The sequence below is a fragment of the Thamnophis sirtalis genome, unplaced genomic scaffold (assembly GCF_051295495.1).
Source record: "Thamnophis sirtalis isolate CommonGarterSnake01/CBP01778 unplaced genomic scaffold, rThaSir2_p1.2 scaffold_11, whole genome shotgun sequence".
Classification (NCBI taxonomy): Eukaryota; Metazoa; Chordata; class Lepidosauria; order Squamata; family Natricidae; genus Thamnophis; species Thamnophis sirtalis.
Window position 1 is genome coordinate 54,997,036 of NW_028261391.1, and position 22,934 is coordinate 55,019,969.

Here is a 22,934-nt window from a genome sequence, read left to right on the forward strand (position 1 = left end):
ACAACGAATATCTAAAGTTGATCACATACATTGTGTTACATGCTAAGGACTAATGTTTAGGTTTGCTATAATTATTATGAAGCAATAAGTATTTAGACTTACCCCCATTTCTTTAAAAACTTTAATTGAATTTTTGGCAAGACAATAGGTGGCACTCTCGGCTGTGAATATAGCAATAACATTATATTGTTAATTTATAGATTTAAAAAGCCAATCTAAAACAATATAATTAAATCACAAATCCAATACTTCTCCAGAAATAACTATTTGACATACCGTACACTGCAACATTCTTTTCTGTTCTTGATATTAAGTATTTGTGTAACTTTTGAAGACATTCTGTTTCCCTGACAGGTCCACTGAAATTATGGATGAAAATGGCGGCTGAACTATATGCCTCCAGTAATGGCCCTAGCAGTTTCTGCAGGAAGGAGATATATTGCTGGTGTTCCTGTGACTGGCTCACCTAGTAAGACAAGCAAAATAAAAAAAACAACAATCACTAATAGGATAATGCAACAATAATGCTAAATTCACACACTAAAACTCAGATGTTATCAGATTGCAAGAGGGCAGGCCAGGGAATACGTTTATTATTATTATTATTATTATTATTATTATTATTATTATTATTATTATTATTATTATTATTATTATTATTATAGGTTTATTACATTTATATGCTGCCCTATTCCCCGGAGAAACTCAGGGTGGCTAACAAACCCAAGGGAGGGAGTAATATAAAACAAAAAGCAACCAACAAACAAGATACAGAGAGGGTTTAAAAACGATCAACAGTCACCCAATTCGAGCGGGGAAGGGAACTCGTCAACCCCAGGCCTGTCGGAACAGCCAGGTTTTAACGGCTTTATGGAAAGCCTGGAGGGTGGTGAGGGTCCGGATCTCTGCAGGGAGCTCGTTCCAAAGGGCCGGAGCAGCCACAGAGAAGGCCCTCCTCCGGGTGGTCGACAACCGGCATTGGCCGGCAGATGGAATTCGGAGGAGGCCAAGTCTGTGGGATCTGATGGGTCTTTGAGAGATGATTGGCAGCAGGCGGTCTCTCAAGTACCCAGGTCCAATACCATGAAGGGCTTTATGGCTCGTCTTAGGTGGTAAACTAGAGGTTGTTTTTGGCTTATTGGCTTATTATATTAGCACAAGATATTAATATAAAATATGGTTTGCTTTTTGACTTCCTTGTTTATTTCTATGTCTTAGTTTTTGTTTGTCCTGTGCCAGCATCTTATCAACCCATGAACATATAAACCAAGAGCATTTTTTTAAAAGGGAAAATCAACCAAAACTCCATTACTGCTTTACTGTGTGTGGGTTGTTGTTGTTTTTTTAATTGTTCACCAAGCTATGATTAGAATGTATCTCAAAATCTGCTGAAAAGAAATATTGGCTTATTTCTTAGAAACAATCTTAGTTGTCTTAAAAAAGAACCAAAATTAGTTGTTCCAGAGATATTCTTTGTTTTTCAATAAAAGAGTTCAAAGTCAGTCTGACTTTCAAATTGAAAACTTCTGAACAGCTGTAAATGTGAAACCCTTAAGAATTGCTTCTACAAGTTGAAATAAACATTTAGCAGAGAATGTGATAACTGGTATTATTTATAGTGCGTCATAGTTTAAGAGAAAAATTGTATAAAATTATGTATGACAATACAAATATCGGTATATGACACTATGAAAATATAAGTATATATGCAGTTTTTTATTAATTTTTTCATTTCTTGCACTTTTTTCTGCCTTTTTTTCCATTTAATCCATTTTATGCTATGTAAAAATTACACACACACACAAAGGAGTTGGTTCAACAAATCTACTGAGTACCTTCAAGTAGCAATCCCGTTGTTCTTCACCAAAATCACTATCTTCATCCTCCTCATCACTTCTCCAAGATAATGGCTCTGGAATACTCTTTTCCCAGTTTTGCTCTGTAAGGCTAGAACTAATATCCTCCTGTTCTTCCTGCTTAGAATAGAAAAATAGAACTGTAAGAATCATATTTTTTTCCATTGTGAATACTGCTTTTTATTCTAGGGCAACCACCAAGCTTTTCTGTAATCATTTCAGGTGTTAGCAAAGGAAGATCCAAGTATTTCTAAAGAAATGTGTCTCATTATAAACCAAAGAAGCTGGATTTCACAGAAATTGAACCAATTCAACTTCATTACTATAAAAACATTCTTCAAGTATATTTCATGTGTTAAGGTATAAAAACACCTGAGGCATATTCAGACTTTTCAGAATTCCAGTGTCTTAAATAATTAAATAATTTCTTCTACAGCAATTTGCACAAATATAAACATTAGTGTTTGAGTTTTTTACTTTGATAGTTTCATCTTATGAAGAATTCTGTACACACAATGATTTAAATTTGAACCTATATAATTAATACTTGGAATCAGGAACATGAAGGAATATTTTGTCATGTTTAGTGGACATATAAAAAAGCTGAAAATTTTGGATCTGAATACATACTTTGATACAGAAGATTTTAAAAATCAATATTCAATTGAAACCCGAATTTATTTTCTTTTTTCTTTTCTTATCCCATCCCATTTATTTTTATATTTATAACCGATGTGAAGACTATCAGAAGCACTTTATATTTTGTTTTCCATTTTTCTTCATTTTTATTTCCTTGCATTTTTTCCTTTTATTTCCTTTTCTTCTTTTTTATTCTTTTATATTACTTTGTTAGCACTGATTTTCTTGATTACAATAAAATTATATATACAAAACAACATATCCAAACTTATTTTGGTCTGAAAAATTCTCAAAAGATTTTCTGCAGTGAAATGAGTATAAAAAGTTGCCAATTATTATAGTCCAAGGTCCATAAATAATTATCTAGACACATAAAAAACATAATCAAAATCTTACCTCTGCTACTAAAAGAACTCCATATTGTATGAACTGTTCAATTGCTTCATGGCACACTTGACATAACAGCTGACAGGGCTGAATAGGAAAACAAATAAGATCAGTCATGACTATTCTCTTTCAATGTGCTATTGCTTTCTATTAATTGCTGCTTTTGAATATTCTTGCAAAAATGAACAACAATTCCTTACTTTAAAAAAGGTTATGTCAAGAAAAGGAATTGTTAATTTCCTCTGCAGCTACTTCAAGTCAATAATTGTTATTTCTCTGAAACAGGTAGTCAATGTGTAGTATATCATATCTGAGTATGTATGTGAAAGAGTGCTTGTAAATTTTTCTATATTTTCCTATTTCAGAGGAAACACAGGTAATGCATTTATTTTAATTCCACCATAATTGAAAAATAAAAGCAGGAAAATAAACAATTACAGAACTAGAAAGAAACTCCCTTTCTCCATATTTGATAATGCTTTTGTCAAAGTTTCATCCCAAAAGCTATTCCAGAAGGTTTAAAAATTATTAGTCATACATACTTTGATATGTGTCATTGTGTATTATTTCAATTAGTGTTGTATATTGTTTTACATAGCTTGTTCCAGTCTGCCTTGTGTTATACTATCAGCTTTAATGCTTGACATATCCTTTACACTTCAAATTCCAACGTTGTTAAACATTCTAATGCAGAATGGATTAGTTTTTAACTGAGTAGACCTTTGGTTCTAAATTGGCCAGCGTCTGCTGGGAGATCATTCATTGAACAGTTCCTCTATTAGGAATTAATAACCATGTTCATTTTTCTGGTCACATTTGAGAATTTGTCTGTTACTTCTCTATGTAAAGGGAAATTGCTACTGCTTGCAGCTACCTGTTTCTCTTCCCTTCTTCATTTCCTCTTTCTAAGAACTCCAGTACATCTCTATTTGACCCACAGTACCGTAGCATAATACAAATGATATGGTGGTAGCAACAAAATATGTGTCTAACAAATCTGCAGCCAAACACTTACCAATGAAACAGTTCCTTCATAGCACAGCAAATAACAGAGGCTGGCGGCTTTTCGGACCAGTTGTTCTTGACTAACCACATTGGGCAGAATTCCACTGATACCATTTCTGTGCCTTTTGTTCAGTAAAGCATGAAGACTACATGCTGAAGCAAAAGAGAAGATATATTCAAACTTATTCCTAAATGACTGCATGATCTGTCAAACTCAACCTCTTAAATAGTAACAGCATCATTAGGTAAAGAGTATTTCAGGCATCAGAGCAAGGACAGCTTTCGAACATACCAATCACAGCCTCTTTGAAGAAGACATGCAGTATCCCATTGCTATAAAAGCTGAGTTCAAAGACAGCAGGAACAGTTGTGCTGGGAGTGATGAAGAACTCATTATTCCGACTGGTGTTCGTGATGGTGATACAATTTCCCAACAAATGGATAGCGTGCATGACAACATCTTCAGAATTCCCTGAAAATCCCAAGTCATAGTCCCGAGCCAAGACTTCCTCCTTCATAGAAAAAAAATCTTCCACCAGCTTAGAAAGATCAATTCCCTAGATAAAGTATTGAAGTAAATAAGTGACAGATCTCCAATTATACAAGCCTATCCAGGAAAAAAAAAAACTTGTTTGCCCACATTCTTCTTTCAGAAACCACTGAAAATGTTTACATTTGCTAAGGCCAGAAGGGCAAGAAATATTCCATGTTCAGGCTGCCTAAATTGGCTTATTTGTTTTAGTTTTGTTTACCTAAAATAAACATAGTTTTTAGAGTATGTATATATTGTTTTTAGCTGAGCGGAATGCTGGCCAAGAAATGGAGCTCTTGCCTCACTGTCAGGAGGCTGTGAGTTCCATCCCAGGTAGCGGCAGATATTTCTCTCTCTCTCTCTCTCTCTCTGGGCAGAGAAAATATCTGTTGCAAGCTCCCTGTAGGCTTTAGGAAGGGTATCCAGCCAGTAAACGCTCAGTTCCATTCAGTCTCCCCGACTCCACCCCAATGCAAGGAATTACAGGGTCGTTAAAAGAAAAAAAAAGTATTGTTTTAGGCACTGGTTTTTGACAGTTTTATTTAAGATCACTCACTCCCACCCCGTAACTTATTTTGTAAATCATTTGAGAAGGAAGAGAAGACATTAAGAGTAGACATTAAACAAACAAACAAACAAAACAAACAAATAAATAGCTTCAGTATAATGGAAAAGCCCTAGTAAGCACAAAGAAAGATGTCTATGTGTGTGTATATTGATTGCATTGATATATTGATTGCATTGATATATTGATTACAACTTCGAATCACAAGTTAAGAAATGCTAAATAGGATTGGTTAGAGTAATTTCCAAGGAATGAGAGTTATAATCCTGGACAATACTGAAATCACATTTATGATACTTAGGAATCCTGTCCTGAAACAACATAGTGGGGCAACAGTGATGTTATATTTTGTTGGTTTGTGTGAGAGATGGTGCCCACAGAGGGTGGTGTGATGGATTACAATGAATCAGCAGTTTTCCCAGGAAGGAAATGGTACATTCCGGGGTGGGAAGAGAGGCAACAGACAAGATGCAGTACAGCTTGTAGCTGGATAAGGGTTGTGTCTAAATATGTGTATAGTAGGTTTCTTTCTTATTTCAGAGAAGAAGAATAAATAATTAACAAAGTCAGTTTACACATAGCTTATGAATGCACCCTATTCCTCAACAAAATAAATAAGATAAAGTAGGGGAAATGAAAGCATAGAACATGTTTTAAGCATTGCTGGGACTTTGCAAGTCTATGCAGTGAATGCAGAAGCATGGCAGCCTTACCTGTCTATGTCGATAGAGCAGCAAACAGGCAACAATGTGTGTTGACATCACAGCACATGATTTGTTAGCAGCTAAAAGCAAACAAAACAGAGTAAAGCTATATTGGCAGTTTGGATTGCAAGTGAAGGGCTCAGAAAGCAACAGTTATAAAATGTCAGTCACGGTTGAATTATGTATTATGGTTATATTCAGAAAGATTTTCCATTTTCAATAAGGCAGCACAAAAAAACCATCTATTGATCAAAAATAGACATTAAGCTTTAGTACACCAAAAACAATATTTTAATCCATTGTAATATTAAAACTTATATTTGGATCAAGAAGCAACAGCGACAATTGGACATGGAACCACTGATTGTTTCAACATTGGGAAAGGAGTTCGGCAAGGCTGTAATCTGTCACCCTGCCTATTTAACTTATATGCAGAGCACATCATGAAAAAGGCAGGGCTAATGAATCACAAGTTAAAATTGCTGGGAGAAACATCCAAAACTTAAGATATGCAGATGGTACCACTCTAATGGTAGAAAGTGAAGAGGAACTAAAGAGCCTCTTGATGTGCGTGAAAAAGAGAGTGCAAAAGTTGGCTTGAAACTCAACATTAAAAAAACTAAGATCATGGAATCCGGCCCTCTCAATTCCTGGCAAATAGATGGGGAAGAAATGGAGTTAGTGAGAGATTTTATTTTCCTGGGCTCCAAGATCACCTCAGATAGGGACTGCAGTCAAGAAATTAAAAGACGCTTGTTCCGGGAAGGAAAGCTATGGCAAATCTAGACAGCATACTAAAAAGCAGATATATCACCCTGCCAACAAAGTGCATATAATCAAGGCTATGGTTTTCCTAGTTGCAATGTTTGGCTGCAAAAGTTAAACCATAAGAAAGGCTGAGCGTCAAAGAATTGAGGCTTTTGAACTATGGTGCTGGAGAAGACTCCTGCGAGTCCCTTGGACTGTAAGATGAATCAAACAGGTCAGTCCTAGAGGAGATAAATCCTGACTGCTCTTTAGAAGGCCAGATCCTGAAGATGAAATTTGGCCACCTAATGAGAAGGAAGGACTCACTGGAGAAGAGTCTAATGCTGGAAAAGATTGAGGGCAAAAGAAGGAGGGGATGACATAGAAAGAGGTGGCTGGATAAAGTCACCAAAGCAGTAGGCGTGAGCCTAAATGAACTCCAGAGGATGGTAGAGGACAGGAAGGCCTGGAGGAACGTTGTCCATGGGGTCACAATGGGTCAGACACAACTTTGCAACTAACAACAAATATTAAAATACATGGCATTCTGAAAGAGTGAAGAGTGGAAATGAAGAGTGGAGGTAAAAACAGATAGCAAAGTTTGGCTGTCAACTCTGAGGGCAGTAGGAAAAGCTGGCCTTATGGTAAGGACTGGAGGCAGCAACCATGTATGAATCCTTGGATATTATTGTTTTAGATGAAAACTGGAGAATCATATAGGTCTCTGAGAGACTGAATAGTAGTATGGAAAGCCCAATTCTAGAGTAACAGCAATGGTGTATATCTAAGTGGAATGGGGCTGTTGAAGTGTTTTAACAGATGCCTGCTTATTCAAGGGATATACAATGGCTGTTTTAAAGTTTAATAAGGTTATGATAGAATAGGGGAAAGGAAGGAGCCAGAGAGAAAAGGTGCATTATCTCAAACAGACATGGACCTAAATATAGTATTTCTCCATAATGGCTTCCATGCTGCATCCCAGGGACTACACTTACATATTCCTTATTTATGTTTTACTATGTGTTAAAAATTGTGCTATTTAACTAGGAGACTTTTGATAATTTTAAAGGTTTTCTAATAAATTTATAAGTGACCAGAAGTTATCATTTGAATAACAAATGATTTACTGTACTGTAGTTCTGTTGTTGATATGATTGTTTAAGTTTTGACTTTGTAGATTGCCTGGAGTTGTTAGAGTTGGGCACTATATAAATTCCTATAAACAAATAACCTGACAAAGTTTTTTACTGCTGAAAGCTTATTAGCAACACTGAAGAATGAACATTCAATCAAATCAATCACAAAACAGAATTTGGACATCATTTTGGTTTCATTCTCTAAGATATACAATAGTGTCCTGTCACATTAAAAGACACGTTTATGAATTGTGACATTGGGGGGGGGGGGGGTATGTGTGGAGGCAAGCTGACAAATCAGCCTTTACTTTTCCTTAACTGTTGCCTAACAGCAGTCAGTTTATCCCATCTGATTATCATGCAAATTATCACTTTAAGAACTGAGGCCTAGTTTTGTTTTTCTCCTTGTTTTTCGTCCTATTCCTTTTGTGAATAATATCTGACACCTAAGGATCCTGTCTTATTTTAAAAATCAAGTTTAGTTAAATTGTTTCATCTTCAGCAAAATACGCAGAGACAGAAGGAACCAAAATATTTTCAGCTAAATGGTTTGGGTTTGCCTCCACAAAAACCACAGAACTGAAGTATTACAATTTTAAGAATATATAAAATATGGACATTGAAGATCTTCTAGTCCAACCCCCTGCTTAGGCAGGAAACCCTACACCACTTCAGAAAAATGGCTATCCAACATCTTCTTAAAGACTTCCAATGTTGGAGCATTCACAGCTGCTGGAGGCAAATTGTTCCACTGATTAATTGTTCTGTCAGGAAATTTCTCTTTAGTTCTAGGTTGCTTCTCTCCTTGATTAGTTTCCATCCATTGCTTCTTGTCCTACCCTCAGGTGCTTTGGAGAATAGCTTGACTCCCTCTTCTTTGTGGTAGCCCTTGAGATATCGGAACACTGCTATCATGTCATCCTTAATTCTTCTTTTCATTAAACTAGACATACCCAGTTCCTGCAACCGTTCTTCATATGTTTTAGCCTCCAGTCCCCTAATCATCCTTGTTGCTCTTCTCTCCATTCTTTCTAGAGTCTCAACATCTTTTTTACATCGTGGCGACCAAAACTGGATGCAGTATTCCAAGTGTGGCCTTATTCTAAAATTCTAAAATCCAGTAAATACAATGAGTAATAAAGAGACTTATTCAAAATGACATCTCTCAGATTAAAAACTGCGCAATTTTAAGACAAAAGAAGAAGAAAGGATACAGAAAGAGGAAATCCCTGTTATTTAGAAAGTTGGATGTGACAGAGAAAATGCAGAATGAATTCCACATTGAATACTTACTGAACATTACGTGTTCTGCCAAGTTGGCTATTAATTGTCTTCTCAGTGGCTCACAAGATAAATTCCTGGACTCAGGAAGGACAGTTTCTGAACTTTCTCCCACTATGTAGTTAGGCCTGAAAATGTAACAGAATGGATATACTGTACTTACAAATTACGTCATCATAAGACACCAAAATATTTAAGTGCGTAGTTCCCCATGCTAAAGACTACATTTGCGAGGGAGACGGCACTGAATTTGCAGATAAAGTGTTCTTTTGTCTTATAAGAAAATTATTGTGAAAAATACTATAGGACAAGTCTATTACTGTCCTTTGCCAAATATGAACCCCACTTCCCTGATTAAATTATAGATCTAAGTCTGACAGATTTTTCCTACAATTGTTTGCTTCATGGAATCACATTGTATTAACAAAGAGACTGCCCAGACCACCCATGGTAGCATCCAGGTTGTATTGCAAAAATAGTAAATCATGCTTTAATTTAAGATTTGTTATCTAAGCAGAATCTAACTTATTCAAAAGACATTCACGGAAAATATTTTGATCATGAGTCCTTAAATATGATAAACTGATATTTGGAAAAGAACTTCCTCAACATTTATAATTTAGTCTGTAGATTTAACAGTATATTTGATTGTTGCTTGTTCATCATTGATATAAAATCCTCAGTTCCATCTTACCTTGAAGGCAGTACAGCTGGTAACAGAGTATGCTCCAAAGAAAGAGGAACAGGCAAAGGTTTTTGATTTTGGCAATCTAAATATTCCTGAAAAAACATAACATTTGTAACAACTACCTTACCAATTAGCAAAAGGATTTTCAGAGACCAGCATAGTAGTAAATACTGATAATTAGCCAATAATATAATATACTAAAACATGTAATTTTTAAGTGCATTAATTACCCCTAGAATCTAAAGCAAACTCGTGGTGTCATGTGATATATCGCAACTTTTTCCACTTCGCTAAACCGGACATACAATAGCAGAGTTGGAAGGGACCTTAGAGGTCTTCTAGTCCAACCCCCTGCCTAGGCAGGAATTAGCAATAGCAATAGCAGTTAGACTTATATACCGCTTCATAGGGCTTTCAGCCCTCTCTAAGCGGTTTACAGAGTCAGCATATCGCCCCCACAGTCTGGGTCCTCATTTCACCCACCTCGGAAGGATGGAAGGCTGAGTCAACCTTGAGCCGGTGAGATTAGAACCACTGAACTGCAGATAACAGTCAGCTGAAGTGGCCTGCAGTACTGCACCTTAACCACTGCGCCACATCGGCTCTTTTTATACCGTTCCCTATACTGTTCCAGACAAATGGCTATCCAACATCTTCTTAAAGACTTCCAGTGTTGGGGCATTCACAACCTCTGGAGGGAAGCTGTTCCACTGATTAATTCTAACTGTCAGGAAATTTCTCTTCAGTTCTAATTTGCTTCTCTCCTTGATTAGTTTCCACCCATTGCTTCTTGTTCTACCCTCAGGTGCCTTGGAGAATAGTTTGACTCCCTCTTCTTTGTGGTAACCCCTGAGATATTGAACACTGCTATCATGCCTCCCCTAGTCTTTCTTTTCATTAAACTAGACATACCCAGTTCCTGCAACCGTTCTTCATGTTTTACTCTCCAGTCCCCTAATCATCTTTGTTGCTCTTCTCTGCACTCTTTCTAGAGTCTCCAAATCTTTTCTACATTGTGGCAACCAAAACTGAATGCAGTATTCCAAGTAGTATTAACACTTCATGTGATCTTGAGTCTATCCCTCTGTTTATGTAGCCTAGAACTGTGTTGGCTTTTTTGGCAGCTGCTGCACACTGCTGACTCATATTTAAATGGTTGTCCACTAGGATGCCAAGATCCCTCTCACAGTTACTACTATTGAGCAAGGTACCACCTATACTGTACTTGTGCATTTCGTTTTTCTTGCTTAAATGTAGAACCTTACTCTTTTCACCATTGAATTTCATTTTAGATAGTGCCCAATGTTCAAGTTTGTCAAGATCCTTCTGTATCTTAAGCCTGTCTTCTGGAGTGTTGGCTATTCCTGTCAGCTTGGTGTCATCTGCAAATTTGATGAGTTCCCCATTTATTCCCTCATCCAAATCATTGATGAAGATGTTAAAGAGTACTGGGCCCAAAACAGAGCCTTGGGTTTTCCACTGCATAGTTCCCTCCATGAAGATGCAGTTCCATTGAGGACTACATATTGAGTGTGATTGGTCAGCCAGTTACAAATCCATCTGGTGGTGATGCTGTCCAACTCACATTCCTCTACTTTGTCTAGTAGTAGGTTATGGTCTACCTTATCAAATGTCTTACTTAAGTCCAAGTAAACTATATCGACAGCATTCCTCTGGTCCACTAATTTTGTCACTTTGTCAAAAGAATGCAATAAGATTAGTCTGTTTTTGACAAAGCCATGTTGGCTTTTGGCGATTACTTTGTTTACTTCTAGGTGTTCGCTAATTCATTGCTTGATTATCTTTTCCATAATGTTTCCTGGTATTGAAGTCAGGCTGATAGGTCTATAGTTTCCTGGATCTTTTTTTTTTTTTCCTTTTTTGAAGTTGGGAACCACATCAGCTCTTTTCCAGTCCTCTGGCAGTTCCCCGGTGCTCCAGAATCTCCAGAAGATATAGTTCAGTGGTTCTGAGATCTCATCTGCCAGTTCCTTCAGAACCCTGAGGTGTAATCTGGTCCTGATGATTTGAACTCGTCTAGGGTAGACAGGTGCTCACTTAGCATTTTCTTCCCTAGACGTGGGCATGGCCAGTGCATGATGCATCTGGCCTATGGGCCATGAGTTTGACAGCCCTTACTTAAAGTAAATGACAACCAAACTGAAAAGGTAATAATAAATTTCTTACATATTTCTAGGTGGGATTTCTTGCATCACTGTTTCAAAAGAAAAGGCTCTACTTGATGTCTTAGTCTTTGATCAGTCGGGTGTTGTTGTTTAATAATATTAATGTATCATCAAAGAACATAAGCTGATTCCAAGTGTATTATTGTTGTTTTTGTTGGTTGAAGTCAGCAAGATGTTTGCACTGAATTAGACAATTTCATCCACTTATCGAGTTCTTCCCAAGGATCTGGGAATAGGTAGATATTGTTTGATGATATCGTGAACGATGTAAAGTGATTAAAATAAAGCCTTTTGCATTGACTAACAGTAGTTAAGGGTGTTCTAGTGATGTTTCATTTGCTCCAGTTATTATTGGTACCAGTATTGTTTTCTTTTGATTAATACCTTGAAGCCACAGCATCTCATATTCAGCACTCCATTTTCTAGCATGAGTTTTCAGCTACAAAACTCTTTTGTTTGAGCAACACCATTGTGTATGAAGTAAAAACTTGAAATATTGTTTCTACTGAAATACGAATAGTTTAAAATATCTTTTTCATAGTTTCTCAATGGAATTTTTGTCATAAAATATACGCTTACTTTTAAAGAAAACGGTTGAGCGAAATCTACTCTAACACACCCATAATTCTTTCGTAACATTCGAAAGACTCCTCGTGCTACACTCCATAGACTTTCATTCTTCTTGGGCTTTCCCTGAAAGATGTTGAAAAGAAAAAGAAAGGGGAAAATCATATTACATTAATGCACACACCAAATCATGTTTGTTCTGTTCTTATTCAATAATAAAACTAAATCAAATTAATTGGTCTTCCAAATCGTGTGAAGTTGTTATAGAGTTGCTTTCACTAAATAAACATATATTTTTTCCCTGAATTATATTCTTTTCTGCATGATTTTATTTTGTAACATATTAAGTACAGAGGGAAGTTAACCTGTCTTACATCTATAGTTTATTAGAAGAACTGTCAATAGTAACTACACTCTATAAATATGTTAAGCATACAATAGCATCTCTTACCAGCTGCTCACCAGTATAGTGACCTTCAATTATTCTGTCATAGGAGATTCCCACAGGTATAATTAGTACATCAGGAGCAGCATTTGAATATAGAGCATCCACCACCACTGATAAAAGACCTGCCCTTGCACAGGCTACTTTCCCACTTCTGGACCGTGTCCCCTCCAGAAATATCTCTAAGAATTGCTGCTGACGAAGCAACTCTTCAACATGCTGAAAAGAGAATGGCAACAAGATCAGGCACAAGTTCTTTGCATTGTTTCAAATCAGTAATTTGTAAGGTGGGCAACCACCATGAGCACTGTTCAAATTTGGAACTCTGTGTGGGAACAAAATTTCTAATCATTTAAACAAGAACATGCCCACATCTGTAAAATACAACTCTTGGAAAGACATGTAGTTGTAGTTGTAATTACTACTGAAAGATTACAAGTAACTTTGGTATCTACTAACAATAGTGCCTGCAACTAAGAGCATATAGTTGCATAGATATGAGAGATGCAGCTTAAATGTTTAACTAAAGTTTACAAATTTCTTCAGGACACATGTATAGTCCATACCACCACTGACATGCATAATTACAATGATCCATGAAATCATCAGTTTCCATGAAATACATAAAAGTACAATAAGGTTTTTCACTGTTTTCTTGGCAGAAGCCTTTCTATCTTACTGAATCTTTTATATTATTTAGGCTTAGCTCTGAAAGGAACTATACCTCATTTATAAAGTGAAATAAACTGATTTAAATTTTGAACTTTGCTACAAATTTAAATACGCACTGTGCACTGAAATGGTGCACAGGTATTATTAGCAAATTTTCAGAAATAAACTGGTTTTTTTTTAAAAAAAATGTACTTACCACATGCAGTAACGTTCTGTATAAAATATCTTTTCGGCCATCAGGTCTCTCATCTAATTTTCTTCTAATAAAAAAACCTCCAAGTTTGTGGATTAAGGTGCTAAGGATATGAAATAAAATATGCATGCCTCTTTAATTAAAAGGGAAAGAATGCAAATTTAACAAAGGTTATATCAGATTAAAAAAACACAAATGTGTATTATTTTCATAAGGTAAGGGAACAAAATGGTGGACATTAAAATAGTAAAAGAACTAATACTCTTTTACCTGAAAATAGGAATATTCAGATTATTTCCAGCTGCAATGAAGGGTGCCTTGATATTGTGGCAGAAAAGAATGAATGTGAGGAGTAGGTAGTCAATGTGAGATTTGTGAACCGGTAAGAAGACAAGAGGCAAATTTAGCTGTATGTAGAAGAAGAAAAAGAGTTCAATATCAAAACATAATTTGAACATATCAAACTACTGCACTGTCACTGGGTTTCTCTTGGCAATATTTGCATTGCCAATTGAAGAGGAAGGAGAAGGGAATGAATGAAATAGAAATCTACAACAGATTTGCAGCAACATTTTCAGCAATTAAATATAATTGCTTTATTTGTATGATACTATGGCTAACATAAGGTGGACTTGAAACATATTAATTTGTATTTTGATTATACAGCAATGTAAACTTTGAACAATAAAACTGAATCATCTGAAAATTAATGGCAAAAATATATTGAATAAACCATAGATAACTTACTTTATAGTAAACTACCTCTTAAATAGTCTCCAATTACTGATATTTCAAGTAAATGTTATTTCAAGCATACTTCATTCATTGATAATTTATTACAATATATCTTGCTTGGCCAGTAATGATTCTGTTCAGATTCAGTCCCAATAATAATTTCAAGATTCTTCAGAAACCAAATGATACTGGAAATTGAATTTTTTTTTTACAAAACCTAGTTTTTGCATTTTTCCTTATAAACATTGTGCTTCCTACTGTGGCCTGGGTGAGGAAGACATACACTAACACAATTCACTAAACACACAAAACTTCTGGCAGCCACGTTTAAATCATTATTTTTATTTATTAAACAAGCCATTCAATTGAAGTGATTATATGCTGGAGTTGACATTGGAAAACAGATTCTGCTGGATATAGATGAATGTTATTTTTATATCTTTTTATCAAAGGTGTCTTTTCAGGAAAGAAAAATAAAGGTAATTTTTTTCCTGAACATTTCACAGATTGAATCTGAAAATAACTAGATATATAATATGGTATAAAAATGCTACCATTGCATATATTGCCTTGACTATTTTTATTACCTCAGTTGCTGCTTTCACCATCTCTAGTTGGCCTTTATGAATCTGGATATTCCAAAAGAAGCTGTTAAATAATTTCAATAAAACCCAACCTGTTAACCTGAAAGAAAAATATAAGTTAAGCCACCATATAACCAGTTTTGTATAAACAATATATAGATACAAATATACTAGTTTCTCTCCACGTTCAAAACAGAAACAATTACATCATTCATGATGGACCAAAACTGTATTAATTGACTGTGAAAATTTTAAGATAGTTTAAACAATAGAAAACATAACATACAAAGAAATTTTACTTCCACATAATTCTGAACAGAGTGTAATGTTGGGCTGATAAAAATGACACGTATTGAGAAAATGTTATTTTGTCCCATTGAAAAATTATTTTTGATACATTAATATCTGAATGAATTCTTCAAGGGCAGAGAAAGTGTTTTATTCATTTTGCAACAATGACAATGAAAGAACGATAAACTAATAAATAATAAATATCTCTGTAGCTATCCACAATATTGAGTATACGCAGACCTCAGAAACAAAATTTAGTACTATTACCTAATCAGAGAAGGAGAGACATTTGCTACCATTTCTTGAAGGATCCTTCTAGCTTTCTTCTTGATTCTGTTAATGTTTCTAGATTCCAACTGATCAGGACCATTTACAGCTGATAATTCTGAAGCCTCCTGTATAATAGCGTTCTGCACTCTAAATGTTACAAATACAAAGAGAATTGAAGATTTATTGTAGATTTCAACTACTTCAGATCATTTATCTTCAATTTAAAAATACCCAAAAGTCAGATATCAAAAAATCCCTCATCATTATTCTAATTAACTATATACTGTGGTACTTTGTAATTGGAATATTCATGATTTTTTTAACATAAAAATACAGGTAGTCCTCAACTTACAACAGTTCATTTAGTTCAAAGTTACAACGGCACCAAAAACGTGACTTAAGACCATTTTTCAGTTACGTTTGCAGCTTCTCCATGATCATGTGATCAAAATTCTGATGTTGGCAATTGTTTCATATTTATGACTGTTGCTGTGTCCCAAGGTCGCATGATCACCTTTTGTAATCTTCAGACAAAAAAAAATCAATGGGGAAGCCAAATTGACTTAATAACTGGGTTACTAACTTATCAACTGTAGTGATTCACTTAACAACTATGACAAGAAAGGTCATAAAATGGGGCAAAATTCACTTAACAAATGTTCCACTTAACAACAGAAATTTTGGGCTCAACTGTGGTCATAAGTTGAAGACTTCATGTATCATATACCGTGTTTCCCTGAAAATACGACATGTCCTTATAATACAGCCATGCCACAATTTTCTGGTGGGCAATAATATAAGCCCCTCCCCTCCGCATATAAGCTCCCTGGACAACCTCCCACCTCCAGCCAGGCAGAGCGCCGCTCACCAGCAGTATCCCGAAGGTGCCAAGCCATGGGAACCTGGGGGGAGGGAAAGATGATCGTGTTGCTTAGTGCCTTCGGAATACTGCTAGGTTGGTGAGTAGCACTGTGCCCAGCTGAAGAGGGGGATTGTTGGGCGGCTTCTGTCTTGCAAGCGGGCTCCCAAAGAACTGGACACAGTCTCATGGGCGAATGGCTGTGTTGTGCTGTCACAGCAGCACAACACAACAGCCATGAAGTGACCACGCATAACCATAGAGTGTGCGCTCAGAGTGGTCCCCGCTGAAAGACTCGGGTTGGAAGCCACAGAAAAAGCCAGGCTGGGATGGCAGCAGAGGTGCCCTGGCTCCGTAATGAGAGCTGGGCCATGGATTGTGAGGCTGGGAGGTGGGTGAGCGAGAGCTGAACAGCTGCTCGCGCAACCCCCCTCTCCAGCCATGCAGAGCGCTATTCATTGGCATTTGGAAGGCACCAAGCCGCGGGGAGCCGGGCAGCGGCAAACAGGCGCTCACACGGCTTGGCGATACCCCTAGGTCAGTGAGTGGCACTGTGCCCGGCTGCAAAGGGGGTTTACCGGGTGGCTGCTCATGAACGTGGTCGCTTCATGGCTATTGTGTTGCTCTGCTGCGACAGGAAACAGAGATTTCTGTGTGTTATTACACAATTGCAATTTTTAATATTACTTAAGGGAAAATTAAACACTAATTTTATGATAAAAGAGGAATCATATTAACTGTACTTCATTTTAATAAATGTATGTGTAAATAAAATGAATTTTAGCCTTTATTCTTGTTTTATTGAATTCTACTCATTTCTTTTTGAAGTATAACCTGCAGAATGCTAGACAAAAGTATGGCTGAATCCCCCAAAAGTTGCATAATACTGAAAATGCCTCTATATAATTGATGCCCCACAACCAGACACTAGGATTTCAAGATGTTATAGCTTGTACACATACACAGGAAGAAATTCAAAATAATTGCTTTTAAAATCCAGAGTTTCTGCTGTATAAGAAAAAACAATTGGGGCCTTCCCATAAGTTGAACATTTATTATTTATAAATAAGAACTTTTCAATTACAATAATCACTTTTATCTACATCTTACCGGCTATTATTCAGTACATTTTCCATCACATTATTTGCAAACATGCTCTTATGAACATCCCGTTCTTGCACGAAAAGAGTATAACAAAACCGCCGAGCAAGCCAACCTCTGTACCTATAACATTATGGAGGAGAGACCCATTATTAGAAAGTTATCCTTCAAATGGCTGCCAAAATTTCATATTATATCATTCCTACTAATAAAAGCAGTAGAAGTCATTTTGAGTTTATTTGGTTCTGGTTTAATATGGCAGAAATGACTGCAAAAAACCCAGACAGTATATGAGGCAAATTCTTGGCTGAAATATGTTCAGCTTAAATCAAAAGAAGATATAAATTTCTTGCACATAAATACAGGTACAATACTAAATACTAAAGACAAGAATTTTGTTTATTTTAGTTCTTCTTTTCTTTCTCAACTGAGTCATCTTGCCCAGAACAAATCTTTAACCAAACTGAAATTTAACCCAAGATTTTCACAGCATAAGAAACCAAAATAAACAGAGTTTATTGAGTTTTTTTGCAACTCTAAATTCAAAACTATTTGGTACTATGGCAGATAATAATAGAAACTGTTTAAGAGTTCTACAGAGCCAAATAAAACTGATTCAACCTTTCATCTTTGGCTGATTAGTTCAAATGTGCATGATGTAAATTTAATCAAGCTAGCACTTCATTTTCAATGAGCATTTGAAGGTGGAAGACACCAACAATGTCAACGATGAATTTATAGAGGGAATAGCAATTCTGAGATCAAATGAGAAGGGAATGCAAATTTGTGCCTTTATTTATCAGGGCAACTTTAAGTGGCATATAAAGAATAAAGAAAAACAACAGTATACAATGCAATAGTATAAAGTAGCAGATAAGTCAAGCCATGTCAGGAAAGAAAAATAGTAGAAAAACAAAAGTTAACAGGATCTCTTCTTTAGGTACACATGGCTTTCTATATCCATGTCTTATCTCTGCTTCTAAGTTAAAAACATTGTTTACTTTAAAAATTCTACTAAACTTAGAAGTATTAAAGCAATTTACCAAAAGAAGTAATAAGAATAAAATAGTCGCTTTTTGGAGTTCCAACATTGTTGTTAGTATTTTAAAATGACAAATGTATTTTGTAATACAGTTTAACAGAAATGAAAAAGTTGCATTGCGGCATCATTAAACTGTTAAAACTGTTGTGAAATCCATCACATGCCTGGTTAGAATTAAGCTGCATTGAATAAATTAGATTATAGTCTTTGAAAGTTATAATCAGGAGTCAACGTTTGCAAGCAGAAATTGGGAGTTCTCGACATGGAATGCAGCATCAAGCTTACTTTCTTTGAGTAAGAAATAAAGGTTTGATGGAAGGTCATTAAGATAGATTAGATAAAACATGAATAATTTGTCCTTTTTGTCTTAATTTAATATGTGCATTGTTAGGAATATAATCTAACGGTTGGGTTGGCAATATATAAATCATTATACGCCTCTCAGAGAGGGTCCGCAATTTGGGAGTCCTCCTGGATCCCCAGCTGACTTTAGAACACCATTTGTCGGCTGTGACCAGGGGGACCTTTGCCCAGGTTCGCCTGGTGCACCAACTGCGACCCTACCTGGATCGGGAGGCCCTTCAGACAGTCACTCACGCCCTTGTGACCTCAAGACTGGATTACTGTAACACGCTCTACATGGGGCTGCCCTTGAAGAGTGTTCGAAGACTTCAGTTAGTCCAGAACGCAGCCGCGTGAGCGATTGTGGGTGCACCCAGGTACACCCATGTCACACCTATCCTCCGCGAGCTGCACTGGCTACTCATTAGTCTCCGGACCCGCTTCAAGATGCTGGTCGTCACCTATAAAGCCCTACATGGCATTGGACCTGGGTACCTGAGAGACCGCCTCCTGCCGATTACCTCCCATAGACCGATTAGATCTCACAAGTTAGGTCTCCTCTGGATTCCATCTGCCAGCCAATGTCGGCTGGCGACTCCCCGGGGGAGAGCCTTCTCTGTTGCAGCTCCAGCCCTTTGGAACGACCTCCCCGTGGAGATCCGGACCCTTACTACCCTCCCGGCCTTCCGAAAGCCACTAAGTCCTGGCTGCTCCAGCAGGCCGGGGGGCTTGTGAAATATCCAGCCCCACGGTAATCTGTGAATGTTGTGTATTTTAAAGTGTTGTTTTGTTTATTTATCCCCTTCCCTTGTTTATTGTAAGCCGCCCGGAGTCCTTCGGGAGTGGGCGGCATACAAGACCAATAAACTCAAACTCAACTCAAACTCAATCATGTAACAATGCTGTACCTGTTTCTTTAAAGCATACTATAAAATGTGATTGGTTGCTATTTTCCTCAATCGGCCATAAGGAGGAGCCAGAATGACTGTTAGCTCTCTGTTTGTTAGATGCTGGGCTGATCTGAGTGCTGTGAGCTATTGTAAGTTTTGCAACTGCTAGCAAACTTTGTTTACCGGACTGTTTATATGATACTGGACTATGTTGTTTGGATTATCCCTTAATTGAAAGACATTGATGACTGACTGTCTTATCCATGTATGACTTGGACTGTTTGATGAACTCTATACCTCTATTCCCACGAAAGTAAAAGCCTATTTAAACTGCAGTGTCTCTGTATGCTGGTTTGTGTGTTCTCCAACACAATTCTAACAATGCTTCTCTGAACGCACGCGCTCTCTCAATGGGGAGCTTACCTAACATGCATACATTTACATAAGACAATTAGTGCAAAATAGTGTCTGTTCTTTTTAAGTGCTGCCACTTAAAGGTAGTCCTAGATGTACACCAGTTACTTAGCAAATACTCAAATTTAAAAGACCTCCCTGAGGGTAGTTACAACAGAGTTCGAAGTTCCGACAACTGTACCATTTGAGGTCATGTGACCACATGTGGGGTCTGGACTAATTCATGACAGTGTTATATGTTTTATTACCGATTTACTTCTGATTTTTGGCAAAACCAGCCCCTACTTTTAATGACTATGGCAGTCACTTAATGACTCGGGGGGGGGGGGGTTGTAAAATTGGTTTGGACATGTGGGTGATCCATTTTATGACCACCATGATTTACAATCATTATGGGCAGGTTCCATTATAGTCATGGTGAGAACTATTTGTAAACTAACCATCCTTTATCAATCTGAAGTTTATAAGTATCTGAGATTTAATATCTGCTTCCAGCATGAGTTCTGTTAAAACATAAGCCTGAAATTAGCTTTACAAATGTGCATCTGACAAGTAAATTCTTGTTTATTCAAATTCATGCCCAATGTAATCGACGTAAAGGTGCCAAAGGACTTTCTATCCCTGACAAACCTGAAATTCTCCTTGAACTTTTGCATTTTTTAAATCTAAAAATTAAAGTAAGCAGCTGACAGTAGAAAATTCTGACTTGTGCCAGAAAATATGTTACATAATAAACACATTTCTATTGATCCTCATGCATATGTTTTATTAGGCGCAAGCAACTAAAACAACTTCTTGAATAGACCAAGGCAGTTCTTTTATTATCAAACACCTATTTAAAAGAATCTCACCAGATCGAATATCTTCCCTTGGGAAAGACAGATATAGTCTTAAATATTTGATCTCAGATATTTCCTCCTCCAAATCAACAACATCCTTGGAGTCTCTTTACTCCCTCTCTCCTTTACCAGTGATTCCGCCACAGTTTTATGGGGAAATATTGATATGTAACTTCATTCTGCCCAATGAAACTAGTACCTGTTTTTTTAAAAAAGGGCCTCCAAGCTCAGCCAGTGTACAGATTTCAATTTTAGGTTGCAAGGTAGCCACATTTAATTATTCATATTAATACTACTAGTAGCACTAGTTTTCTAACAGAAATGATTTATAATAAAGCCTTGAATCAAGTCCTTTTATATTTCTACATCATTTAGATATTTACTTCTTCTCTAGCACTGAAAGCCAAAATGTGATTACTCTGCAGGTTTAGTTTAGCAAAACCAACATTAATATTTAACCTTTTTACTCATTTTCCAGAGGAGTACAACATCCTTTTTAATAAATCACAGTATTAACCATACTGAAAAAAGTATTTACCGTGTATGTGTCTCATTAATATAGATAACATTACGCAGACCCAAAGAAGGGATGCTAGTATTAAAAAGCTTGTCCTAAAAGGGAAAGATATATGTATACATCAATATATTACTAATAGCAGTTCACAATAAATATTGAATTTTCCTACATATTACTTCTAAAGGAGAGGAATCTTCCCACCCCCATATAAATAATATATAGCTTGAAGTTTGCCAAAGTTTAGACTTGCCAAAGTCTCACATAAAATCTCAGCTATTTGCAAAACATACACATATTTGTTAAATTTGTACTCTAGCAATCCAGATAGAAACATAATAGTAAATCTATAAAGAAAAATCTATGCATCCTAACATTACCTGAACAAATCACTGGGCCCTACTTTACAGTATTTCATTAATACAAAGGCATCAAATGCTATTCTACTTCCACCAGGCAAAATCTGAAAGTAAGCTATACAAGGTAAGCACATAGCTACTGATTTCTTAATTTAATTGCCTTCTGGCTATTTAATTACCATTACATGAAAAATCCATTTAATTTTGTTACTAATATAATTCCATTCACCCAGCTTTGAGGTGTGCATACGTAACAACAGCGTCCCACAAATGGTCTATTCCTGCCCAGAAGAGTCTCTTTCCATTTTAAAGTGGCTGATCGGAAGACAGTAGGCCTAAAATTGCATTCTCCCTGGAAAGTGACAGTAAAGAAAATATAAAATATAGCACATAAAAACGGACAGCTCTGAATGTCTTTCAGGTTACTTGCTATAAATGAACTAGCTAAACTTAAGAACAATTGATTTATTCATCTGCTTAAACAAATAACCAGATTCAGTTATTGGAAGTAATTAAACACATTCATAGACTAGCACATATACAAATGTTTGCCTAAAAGAATCTAGATCAATTCTGTCAAAATATTTTCCTCCTTTAAATTATATGAAATCTGTATATTTGATACTGAATCATTCCAATATGACAGTTTCCCCTACCCCCCAAAAAAGTAGTTACGACCCAATTCTGGACTTCCAAAAACTGTACCCATTTGCAGTTACATAACTGTATTTTGGCTCTTTGGTAACCAGTTCGCATTTATGGCTATTTACAGCATATTGTGATTATGTGTTTTTTTGGTGTTTCTTCGTTAGAATCTTTCTGGTAAAAATACCCATTGGGTAAAAATGGATGGTAAAATAGATTCATTTAACAACCACTTTCGCTTAATGACAACATTCATTTAATTACCGCAGCATTCACTTAAAGGCTATTGCATAAAGGGTCACTTACTTAAGGACTGCCATGACTTATGACAATAAATCTGGGCATAATTACAATCATAAATTGACAATTACCTGTACATTTATGGAACTGTAGGAATAAATCTAAAATAATATAATCCTGTACTATACATATATTATAATATGAAT

At 36.3% G+C, this 22,934-nt stretch overlaps 1 protein-coding gene across 4 annotated transcripts in view; it reads right to left on the minus strand.

The window, feature by feature from the left end:
• Positions 1–22,934, minus strand: part of GPAM (glycerol-3-phosphate acyltransferase, mitochondrial) — a 38,648-nt gene that overhangs the window by 9,516 nt on the left and 6,198 nt on the right. For 3 of the 4 annotated variants that reach the window (XR_015698067.1, XM_014060286.2, XM_014060285.2), the window contains exons 4-21: positions 22,073–22,195; positions 21,509–21,582; positions 17,453–17,566; positions 15,481–15,630; positions 14,926–15,022; positions 13,874–14,010; positions 13,607–13,706; positions 12,745–12,957; positions 12,306–12,419; positions 9,547–9,632; positions 8,865–8,980; positions 5,698–5,768; positions 4,180–4,444; positions 3,898–4,040; positions 2,892–2,969; positions 1,836–1,976; positions 277–466; positions 103–161 (exon numbers count right to left, since the gene is read on the minus strand). Coding sequence is in view for 3 of the 4 variants with exons in the window: in XM_014060286.2 (XP_013915761.2) it covers positions 103–161; positions 277–466; positions 1,836–1,976; positions 2,892–2,969; positions 3,898–4,040; positions 4,180–4,444; positions 5,698–5,768; positions 8,865–8,980; positions 9,547–9,632; positions 12,306–12,419; positions 12,745–12,957; positions 13,607–13,706; positions 13,874–14,010; positions 14,926–15,022; positions 15,481–15,630; positions 17,453–17,566; positions 21,509–21,582; positions 22,073–22,195 (2,271 nt within the window). In the remaining variant the exon portion in view is untranslated. The remainder of the gene's footprint in view (positions 1–102; positions 162–276; positions 467–1,835; positions 1,977–2,891; positions 2,970–3,897; positions 4,041–4,179; positions 4,445–5,697; positions 5,769–8,864; positions 8,981–9,546; positions 9,633–12,305; positions 12,420–12,744; positions 12,958–13,606; positions 13,707–13,873; positions 14,011–14,925; positions 15,023–15,480; positions 15,631–17,452; positions 17,567–21,508; positions 21,583–22,072; positions 22,196–22,934) is intronic. The other variant, XM_014060287.2, reaches the window with a different exon arrangement.